The sequence below is a fragment of the Quercus lobata genome, chromosome 12 (genome assembly GCF_001633185.2).
Source record: "Quercus lobata isolate SW786 chromosome 12, ValleyOak3.0 Primary Assembly, whole genome shotgun sequence".
NCBI classification, from domain to species: domain Eukaryota; kingdom Viridiplantae; phylum Streptophyta; class Magnoliopsida; order Fagales; family Fagaceae; genus Quercus; species Quercus lobata.
The window spans coordinates 11,137,843-11,149,561 of NC_044915.1; the positions used below are offsets into that span (position 1 = coordinate 11,137,843).

General features: G+C 35.2%; 1 protein-coding gene across 2 annotated transcripts; it reads left to right on the plus strand.

Annotated features, from left to right (window-relative positions):
- The first annotated feature begins 4,701 nt into the window (after nt 1-4,701).
- LOC115970042 (uncharacterized protein DDB_G0284459-like) lies at nt 4,702-7,110 on the plus strand. Of its 2 annotated transcripts, XM_031089703.1 has the most exons (2): nt 4,704-5,022; nt 5,270-7,110. In XM_031089703.1, the coding sequence occupies exon 2, from the start codon at nt 5,376-5,378 to the stop codon at nt 6,768-6,770; it is 1,395 nt and encodes a 464-aa protein (XP_030945563.1). In that variant the 5' UTR covers nt 4,704-5,022; nt 5,270-5,375; the 3' UTR covers nt 6,771-7,110. The 2 variants fall into 2 exon arrangements, with proteins under 2 accessions (XP_030945562.1, XP_030945563.1); XM_031089702.1 differs by having other exon boundaries at nt 4,702-7,110.
- The last annotated feature ends 4,609 nt before the right edge of the window (nt 7,111-11,719 follow it).

Sequence of the window (11,719 nt, forward strand, 5' to 3'; positions counted from 1 at the left end):
GTCATTAACTTTAATTAAGATGGCCTCATAAGTACGCAGGTAATTTCCTTTTCATAGTTAAATCTTCTCCAAAAAAAAAAAAAAGGTATACCTAAATCTTACTTGTAAATTTTGAAACATTTAAAAGTGTGGGAATCAGATCCATTGGCTACAAATCTTTCTTACATACTTTCGGCCACAAATGATAGAAAAGAAGGATGCCTTCTCAATTCATCATCTTATGAGGATTGTCCTCTTAATTTGCCTTTTACTTCCTTTTCCTACTCCAAACTGTCCGTTTAACACCTATGATTAATGGAGTGACTCAGCAAAGGCATGAGAAAGTGGTATCACTTGTAACAATTATACCAAATTAATTATCGCTGTAAAATCCCAATGAGAGAATGTCATATAATATAAATTTATACTCCCTTATGAGAATGGTTCATGTGGGAGTTGGTCAAGAGATAATCAGGCCTTAGACCGAATTAGATCGAGCTATGCAGTCATCTTAGTCAACTTGGTTGTCGACTTGCAGATCCTTCCCTCGGTTGGTCATTTAAGTTATTTACAAAATCTATGCATTTCTAGCTCCCTTCACATAAATATTTATTATGCCCTACAACAAACCATCACATTCATTGCAATTAAAAAACGTCCCACGTATCGGTCTACTAACCTTTCTACATGGTTCATTCATTGGGTTGTTATACGAGTGATTTGGTATAATTATTGTTAAAAGAGATACATTTTTTTTTCCTCAAAAAAGAAAAAGAAAAGAAAGATTACTCTTTTTCAATGACCCTTCGCATTCTTCTTTGCATGCTCAAAATTAAAGCATTAATGGAGGAGTGAGTCACCAACAAACGCATTGCACTGCATGGATGATTCTCAAGAAAACTTTTTTTTTTTTTTATATTAATTGAAAAGAAAGGTAGGTATATGTTAAAGATATCCTATAAATTTACAAATTTTCAGGATAAGCAAAGTGCACTAGAGGAACCTTATCATATTTCGAACTATAAACACAATACTTTTGAGTTATCCATCGTGCTTTTTACGTGGGATTGAAGTCAGTCCACCGTGTTTTGATAGCGATTATCGAATATATGTCGGAATTGTAGTGTTTGTTTTGGTGGAAATATATTTTTATTGCCGAAGGTTTAGATTCGGATCAGATCTCAGCGTTAGTATAACTAAATTAATTTGGGAAGGAGCGTCCCCAATAGATTTTTCTCGAGCTAATTAAAAAGAAATTAAAATTGATGTAAATAATAATTTTTTTTTAATTTTTATAATTGATAGTTACAATTGGAGATAAAAGATTTAAATCCTGAATTTTTTATATAAAAAAAAATATATATATATATATATATATAAAACTAAGAGCATCCACATCAGTAGATGTAAAAAATTTGTAAATTTTTCCAAAAAAACCAATTTTTTCTATTTTACATACCTATTTTTACAAAACACCCATATCAGTTTGTCTATTTTATATACTTATTCAATAAAATATTAATCTTCACACTTCTCTCTAGAACCCTCTCACAAACCCATCACAACCCAAGCCACCATCAACGATCAATCCACACCAGGGGCGGAGCAAGGATTTTTTGTTTGGAGGAGCCAAATTTTGGTATTAATATATTAGTTTCGAATCAAGACAAACCATTGTACACATGCGTAAACGTACATACACAAATATAAACATTAATATTTTGATACTAGAGTAGGTCATAATTTATAAATATATTGTATATAAAATTAACAACTTTCAAATATATATATTCGCAAGATAATTTTTTAGAGGAACTTATCATTTTTTAAACTCCAATGAGTATACAAAAACTGTCTAGTTTGATATTAAACATGTACAAAAAACGAATTAGAGAAAACAAAAACTACCTTGTCTCTATAACTACCATACCAATTGACAAATCTATTGGTTTTTAAGAGTATTATTGGATTAACTCAAACATTTGGGGGGCCAACTTCTATTTTTGTAGCTAAATATTTAAAGTTTTAATACTTATATATAATATAAATTTTTTTTATTTTAAATTTGGCGATAGCTCCGACCTTGATCCACACCCACCATCAACCCACCCTACCACCATCATCAAGCACGATCACCAACCACTGATCAAACAAAGAAATAAAAAAGGATCAAAACCCCAAAACCCATTGATCAAACAAAAAATCCCAAAACTGATCAAATAAAGAATTAAAAAGATCAAAATTCCAAAACCCATTGATCAAATAGAAATCCCAAAATTGATCGGCGAGTGAGCTTGCTTCGGCGGCGATTGGCAGCGGCGAGCTTGCTTCGGAGATTAGTGAGGTGAGAGTGAGGGACCAGAGATAAAAAGAGCGAGAGGTGAGAGTGGAAGCACTAGATAGAAAAAGAGAGTGAGGTGAAGGAGAGAGAAAAAAATAGTAAAATATTATTTGCAAAACTATAGTAACCGTGCATATATGCACAATTACTGTAGCCTTTTCGTAAATATACACAATTTTGCACCCATTGATGTGGGTGTTTTTTAGGTTAAAATGTGTAAAATTCATACCTTTTTGCATTTTGGAAGGATTGATGTGGTTGCTCTAAAAGGTACTAATTAAACTGCAAAACTCTTAACAATGTAAATACAGTTACATTACTTAAAAAACATGATACAATTATAAAAATATTACAAAAGAAATCAATAACAAAAGGAGCTCATAACTCATTTGCATTAATCGAACAACTTTGAAACAGTGGAATATAATTCAAGACTAAACTCAATCGAATTTTTGTTGAATATAAGAGTTGAATCGAAATTTCACTACTCCATTAAGGTACAACTATTCCCTAGGATAAATGAAACAGTTATTGAAGCTGTGATAACACTCTCGATAAATAAACCCGTCCAATTTTATTTTTTTTTGGGTGGTTGGTTGGTACTAAACTAATAAGTAATAACCACTTAACCACATTTTTCTTTTAATATAAGATAGATATTATACACTAATCTAATTATTCTTTCAAAACAAGAAGGTAGTTTTTAACATTTGACTCTCCCTCCTAAATCTTAGGCTTTCCCCTAATTGTCAATTTTTATATGATATGTCAAGAATCTTATATAGCTCAACTAATTTGCATTTCAACGAAGACATTCAACTTCATATGCCTTCAGCCCTAACCATTGATGTATATAAAAAAAAAAAATCACATGACATTTATTTTCATGATAATAAATCAGGTTATTTTCATTTCATAAACAATGAGGTAAGTTTAGCATCATCCAATTCCATAGATAAGCTCACAAATTATTTTTTCACTTCCTCACATCTTGCACCCCCACATATGACAAGAAGGAATTCAGAAAAAGACAAGGCCACCAGCTTTGTTTTTGTTTTTTTTTTTTTTTGGGCCTTGAAAAGGTCAAGGTGCAACAAAATGCAACACTAACACCACCAGATATGCCAAGGAACTTTGTTGCTTAGAGTTTTGAGCTACCCTTTACATAGATTCCCAGACTTCCAGTCAGTCTTTGTTAGTGTTTGGAATTTCTTCAATTCTATCTCTAAAACATAGAAAATACTAACCGAATGATTTTGGGCACACATCCTGTCGGTTATGGCATTTCTTCTTCTTTCTTCAGAAAAGAGAATATGATTATTCAAAAATAAATAAGAGTAGCATCTGGCAGGTGCAAGGTATAGAATTTGCTAGAAAGCAAAATACCTTGCCTCTTGTCATGGACCATGGGTATAAAAAGCCCAAGTTTGCTTGCATGATTCTATTTTAATAAGAATATAATAAACCTAGACCTTTCTTAGTCAGCAAATTTTTGGATCAGATTGTTGTGATCTTCCAATTATGCTTGATGTAGAAATCACTAAGACCATGGTACTCTCTCTATTCCTTTTCCATTAATTGTAAAAAGAAAAATATTAAATTAAGCAAATCCATGTCACTACTGCGTGGCCCTTAAGAGCATCTAAATTCTAAAATCACCACAAATATGGGAATTGAAGAACAGAGAAAGAAGTGTGATAAGAAAACTATAAAAAAAAAATTTTAAAAAAAAGCTGTCCTTCCAAAGTTGTAAAATATGAAAATACTCTTCTTTTTATTTTTATCCTTTTGAATTTTTAATAACCTCCACAAAAAGCTAGCGTAGGCAGCCCAAAAGAAGAATCCTGACCACATCCACGCAACCTATTTGCCCCTTGCATTTTCAAAGATGTCCCAAATTCCCAATTTAGATTCTCTTGCATTTTGCCATTTTCCGAACAAAATCCTTTCAATTTTGCAATTCTATTTCATGGTGAAAATGTTTTTAGTGAATCATTTTGTTTAGTGAATTTAGAGGTCAAATCTTGTTGCGATAACAAGCGTCTTCTATTAAAAGAGAGTTGTAGGTTTTTGAGTTCACAAAATAGCCTTTCCAAAAAAAATAAATAAATAAACTTGAGAGTCAGACTTATTATTAATCATCTCTCCTAAACTCCTGCGTTATGTTATAATAAAGTGTGAGTTTATTTGAGGAAGTGTAATCATAATAATATGAGACTAGTTATGAAAAGTGAAAACAAGAGGTTTGAAATTTTTGCCTCTAGTCACATCTTACAGGAATCTCAGATTCTTAGTTGGGATTAGTAGTCCAGGTTGTTCACCATTTAGGTTTTGCACAAAGCCACAAACTCCTCCCAAAGAGAGAAAAAGAAAATGGGAGAAAAGAAAAGCTCCTTGGCAAATTAAGCATAAAGGAAAGGCCATAAATGTAATTTGAAAGAGCCGCTAAAAGCAAAGCAAAGCTAAGCTTGAAATCTGCTCACATCTCCCAAAAACTTTGATCCCCCACTTTCTTCGCTTTTCCTTAACCCCTAAGTCTCCTCCTCCTTCTTCTTCATCTTCTTCTTCTTCTTCTTTCTTATATAACACAAAGAGCATCCAAAACAAAAGCTTTTATATGTGTTCTTCAATGGCAGATACAGAGCCCAACAACATGATCAAACACCAAAAGCTAGTTACAGAGCAAAACCAAACAAACCCAAGTAAGTATTATTCACAGTTTCTATACAAAGCACTCATAGTTACAGTTTTCTTAGTCATTCTTCCTCTGTTTCCTTCCCAAGCCCCTGAATTCATAAACCAAACTGTATTCACCAGAAGCTGGGAGCTTCTACACCTTGTTTTTGTCGGTATAGCCGTTTCTTACGGGCTATTTAGCCGGCGAAACGACGAAACAGAGAAAGATTTTAACAACTCCAAATTCGATAATGCGCATTCGTATGTGTCTAGATTCCTTCAGGTATCATCGGTTTTTGATGATGAGGCCGAAATTCCATCTGGGTCGGATGAGAACAAGGTTCAAACATGGAGTATTCAGTACTATAGGAATGATCCAATGGTGGTTGTAGCTCAAGAGAATTCTGTTCTTGATGAACAGAGAAGTACAAGTTCAATAATCGGCGAAAAGCCACTACTTTTGCCTGTTAGGAGCTTAAAATCACGTGTGCCTGACCCAGGTGTCGTTGAATCTGGTAATGAATTTGAATCTAGTGGCTCCTCTGGAGGTTCAATTAGTAGGTCTAATTCAAAACTGAGTTCGAACAGGTTTTCGGGCAATTCGAATAATAGAAGTAGAAACGGGGAATCTGGAGGTTCAACTCATGTAGACTTGGAGGATGAAATGATGGAAAATGATGTGCTTCCTTCACCAATTCCATGGCGATCAAGGTCTGGAAGAATGGAAATGACAGAAGAAGTTGATAGTCCTCTCTTGTATACTCTGCCCCCTTCAATGGACGAATCGGAATTTAATCGGCTTGAGTCTCGGTCTTCAAGGTCCCAAAGCTCTCGCTCATCGCGAACCAATTCCTTTACTTCTTCAGCAAAGCTGTCTCCTTCAACATCACTTTCTTCGCCAAGGAAGTTATCTCCTTCGCCTTCTATGTCAACAGAGTCACAAGCTAAGAACGCAGAGGATTCGGTGAAGAAGAAGAGCTTTTACAAGTCTTCTCCCCCTCCTCCACCTCCACCGCCCCCACCAATGATTCCTAAAGCATCTTCGATGAAGCTGTATTCTAGTTCGGTTAATGAAGAATTTTCATTGGAGAAGGATATAAGGCGAAGCTTCACGAGTGTGCCAAAGGACTTGAATGGAAACAGAGGTGAAAAATTGATGAGCAGAGTGAATTCAGGGGTGGAATCGATGCCTAGAAGCCAGGTTGATGGTTTGTCAATGGGAAAGTCAGTCAGAGCAACAAGAGCTGGTGAAGCAATGGCGGGGGCCTGGAACGTCGGAGATTTCGGAGAAGATGCAATGAATGGAAATTTGGAGACATGGCCAAAGGAAGCTCAGCCAAATTTTGTGGAAAAATCAGGCAGAAAGACAATGGGATTTGATCAAACTTCATTCAGGACAGAGAAATTGAGCCGTGAAAGTGGACCCGTGATGTCAAAGCCAACTTTCATGGAGTTTGAAGAGGAAGAGAAAGAAGATTTTGTTGACACAGTGACCATGGTTTCTGATGAAGACACAGAAAGTGAGGATGAAGATGTTAGAGAGAGTTTTATCAAAACTGGTATTGGAGGAAGTTCAAGCAATGGAGCAAGTTCAAGCAATGGAGCAAGTTCAAACAATGAGAGAGTTGCTTCAAGCAGTGTCAATTATGGAGGACCTGATGTGGATAAGAAGGCTGATGAGTTCATTGCCAAATTCAGAGAGCAAATTAGGCTTCAGAGAATTGAGTCCATCAAGAGATCGAGCGGGCAATTGAAGAGAAAGTCTTCGAGGTAAAATTGAAGATCCTTCATTCCCCAAGAGTTCAATAGGATGGATTCAAATCAGGGGTTAAAAAACTTCCCTTCTTTTTTTCCCTTTGTTTTACGTTTCTTTTCTTGGTATGGTATACAGAGATTTGCATGGTTTACATTTGTGTAATGGCCAATTGCACCGGAATTGTTGATGATCATTAAACTTGCATCTTCTTGATTATGTTTTTTTCTTTTTTGGCCAGACTTATTTATGGTTTTCAGTTCTGCATTGTTGTAATTAAAATGACATCCTTCTCACTATATGTCATGCCCTATTTTTTTGGGGGGTAAATTTATGTATTTCGATGAAAGTTAACAGTGCAGCGTTATAAAGCTCTCTGAACAAATACAATTTCCTTTTCAGTTTATTGTTTGAACTCATTTTAATATATCATTCAATTGATAAATGCAAACCAAGTACCATTTTTCACAAGATCTTTATTTTTGTTCTCTAGAGATGCTATAAATTCATTTTCTCAAATCTAATTCTATTCCTGAGAACCCAACATTAACCATTTTACAATTTCTTAGATCATATCCAGGTGGTAGATGTTGGAGCAATTAACATGAACCTTGGAAAGCAATACTATTTACATTTTTGCTGAAACCATAAGTTTAATTTTGTAATTACTTTTGGTCAAAATACAAATTAGACCCACTTAAGTTTGGGTCAATCTTACCTCTTTCAGTCAAAAAAAAAAACAAAGTTTGGGTGAATTATCATTTTCTTACTTCAAGTCTAGCCTTTTTTTTTCTGGTCATTAAGCCTTTGAACTTTAACATTCTGGTCAAGTTGGTGCATCATGTATTGTCACTTTTAAAACTATCACTCATACGACATCATTTTACTAGATTTATTAGCCGCTTTGTAGAAATTAACTGTCAAGAAGTTAGATTTGCATTATATTTTTATATATAACAGTAGAGATCTTATGTAAAAGAGCATGATGTTTTACCATACGGTGCATTCATTAAGATTTTATTTATTTGGGCTTCCACCTTAACAAAGTTTGTGTTTATATTAAAGTGTTGGTTCATTGAATTAGCCAATGGAGTATATATAAGCCATGAAAATTTTAATATTTGTCGGGGGCGAAAAAGTTTTCCTTTTGACAAATAAGATTTATATTGGGTTGAAGGTCTAAACTGAAACTCGACAATGGGCTTAATGCACAACTCAAAGGTTATCGGTGAAAATCCAAGAAATCCACTATATTTTATGCCTTGGGCTTAGATTGAGACTGACAAGAGTGGCTCATGAACAATACCTACAGCGGATACATCAGCACGATTAAAAAACATACTGGAAGAAATAACCTAGCAATAAAATATTTCTGCAGAAAACAGTCCAACAGTAAGGTGTTTCTACAAAAAATAGCCCAGCGGTAAAGTAAAACAAAACAGGATAAATCTCCAGCTGTTATTTATTTCACAGACTAAAGGAACTATCTACATTTCAGACTCATTATCCGTTAGATCTGGAGAAGAGTCTTCTAATACAACAATATGAGAGAAAAATTATATAGTAACAGTTACATCATAACCATTAATAGTAAAAGAATAAGTAAAAATATTGTGGGTTCCATTATAATAAATAATGAGGAAGACTTAGTGTGAGATGAAGGGAGAGAGAGAGATCCTAGCTAGCGCAGCAAGATCATTATGGTATCATGACATACTCATTAATATAGTGAATAATGATGGATATTTTACGTCGTATGAGTAATGAGAGAGAACGTGTACAATAAAACTGCTAGAGCTTTCTGCTAGGGGTAAGTAAGTATTTATGAGTAAAGTTATGAGGAGTGTTTGTGAGTTAGGAGCTGGGGGAACTTAGTTTCTAGGCTTGAAACTAAGAACTCAACAACTTTTTCAGAGCTTGAAGGAGGCTTAAACAGAGAGGTTAAGGAAAAGTCTTCCCTTGTGTATGTCTTAGTGTATCTTGGTCTCCTTAGTGTGTTGGTACAGTATTAATGGAGAGTTTCATTTATATCTGGGTTTTTAGGGGGTGATTAACAAATAATCTCTGCTAAATCTTTCCCAATCCTCAGAAAATCCTTAGAGAATCGTTCTTGGAATTTTAGCTAATAGTGGTAAGCTCAACTTTTAGAAGATTGTTGCTGTTTTGGGTAATAACAATTGGGATTCTGACTTAATATTAAATGCTGTTTGGCCTTGGCTGATAAAATTAGAGCATGCTTTAGGCTAATGATCATGGTTATGAGCTTGGAGGAGGCTTAAACAAAGAGGTTAAGGAAAAGTCTTCCCTTGTATATGTCTTAGTGTATCTTGGTCTCCTTAGTGTGTTGGTTCAGCATTAATGGAGAGTTCCATTTATATCTGGGTTTTTAAGGGGTGATTAGCAAATAATCTCTGTTAAATCTTTCCCAATCCTCAGAAAATCCTTAGAGAATCGTTCTTGGAATTTTAGCTAATAGTGGTAAGCTCAACTTTTAGAAGATTGTTGCTATTTTAGGTAATAACAGTTGGGATTCTGACTTAATATTGAATGCTGTTTGGCCTTGGCTGATAGGATTAGAGCATGCTTTAGGCTAATGATCTTGATTATGATGCAACTAGAATTAGAGCTCCCTAGGGCAAATTAGATCACCCTAAGCCAAGTGTCAACCTTAGAGCCCTTGCTAGGGACTTTACCAGGATAGCCTTGGTGTCTTCCAAACCACATTTCCCTAAGTTTCCCCATTTGAGGTTCATGTGTTTGGTCCATGAACTGGAAAATACACATTTTTAGTATGAAAATAAGCTGATTTCATGTTTGATGTGAACCCCGTCAAGAATAACAAGACCCAACAACGAAAGGGAATCCAAGATCGTTCTATGGACAGATTCAAATGGGAGACCTCGACCCGTTGTTTATGACAAACAAGAACCTCGGTATAAGAAAGACGCCACAAACGGTGGTGGAAACTCCGTTTGATAAGTCGAGATGAACGCCATGGGAATTCCCGATAAGTTCGAGTAGTTCTTCAAAGAACCAAAGAGAATAAACATCACAAGTTTTATCAATAATGTCTGAAAAACGTTTACAGACTTAGATGACTATTTAAGGGCTCCTTAAAACTTGACAGACAAGAAAATATATTCTAAAATAACTCCTAATTGATACCTAACCATATTAGGAATAAAGTTTGACTTAAAAAGCATTAAATGCACCTAAAAATAAGGAAATAAATCACCTAAATCTAGAATAACGTTTTTTACATAGACTCAAAATATTTCATGCCAATTCTTAGCCTTGACCGGATCCTTCTAGAACTTGAATCAAGGTGGCGATTTTTTGTTGCCCACGTGGATCATGCTCAATGGGCCTTCACGAGTTTGCTTGAGCCCATAACTCTTGGATGAGTCCGTTGAGTACATCCTTGAACTTCTTTGCTCGTGCTCTTGTAACCGACCCAATTGGTACTTGAACGAGATCCTTCGAAGCGATGCCTTGATCTCCATCAATGTTGTTTCAGGAGCTTTAATGGTTTGGTCATTGCTGCTCTTGGTTTTTGATCGGCTAGGTTGGAGAAGAAAGAAGGGACAGCTGGCTGAAACTTTCTAGCTTTCTGTCACATCCCTCTCAACTTTATGTCACATGAGAAATGATGGGATTTCAGCTTATGAAAGAATGGTTCAACCCTTGAGGGACACGTGTCCTCTTCTGATCTGATTGGACAAGTTGGGACCTGATGGAAAGGGGCTCTAGCTGTTCAGTAGTTGCTGAAATTTGGCTAGTCAGCTCACGTGACCTCTAGTTGCTAGGATTTGTGTGTGGGCTGGGCCGGTTGAGCTGGGCATTGTAGTTGAACTCCTTTAGGCTTGGTTATCACTACAAAATGAAGAGTTTTGCCATGGGTAATATTCATGGGCTTTTGTAGTTAGTTGATTATGGAAAAATAGGTATAGTTCCCATAAATTTTGCGAAAGAAATATTTTTAAGAGATGAGTAATTTATATTTCCCATGAGTCAGGGACTTAGTATATGTAAAGCAAGTGTTGAAATGATACTTGATTTTGTAAATATATGCCAAAATAGCATTTGGGCTTTATGAAATAGTTGCCAAATTAATACTTGGGCTTTGTAGAATAGTGTCAAATTAATATTTGGGCATTGTAAAATAGGTCTCAAATATTAATGTTTGGGCTTTGTAAAGTAAGTGTCAAATTAACATTTGGGCTTTTATGAAATTAGATGTCAAATTAACATTTGGGCTTTGTAAAATAGTGCCAAATTAATATTTGGGCATTGTAAAATAGGTCCCAAATATTAATGCTTGGGCTTTGTAAAATAAGTGTCAAATTAACATTTGGGCTTTATGAAAATAGATGCCAAATTAGCATTTGGGTTTTGTAAAATTTTGTAAAACATTGCCGTATCGTAATGGGCTCTAGAGATGCTGCGTTATAGCGGGCTTTAGAGTTGCTGCATCGTAGCGGGCTTTGTAAGAAGGTTTTGTTGGGCCTTTGGACTTTGCCCACAAGTTGAATGATTTTGGGTTTTTTGTGGAGATATCATAATTTTGTGGCCCAATGTTGGTAGTAACATGGTGAGTATTTTTTGTGGGAAACCCAAGTTGGATAATATGTGGGATATAATGGATAATATTTGTCAGAGGGCCCAAGGTAATTTGTGGGGTTTTATATAGGAAATATTTGTGGGAGCTCAATAATATGGAAAATATTTGAGTAATATGTGGGAGATATTTTTGTGGGGTCAAAATAATTTATGGGCTTGTGTGGGTATTTTTGTGAGTGGGCTAATGAAATTAAGGTCCAAAAATTTGTACCTCAACAATATTTTTTAATTTACTAAAATTAATGTAAGGACACAATTTGTAACGACCCAAAATGATATTGGGTTCGCACGTAAAAAAGGCCTAAACAATATCATTTGTAGAGCATGGGTTTGAAAGGCTAGGCCTTGGT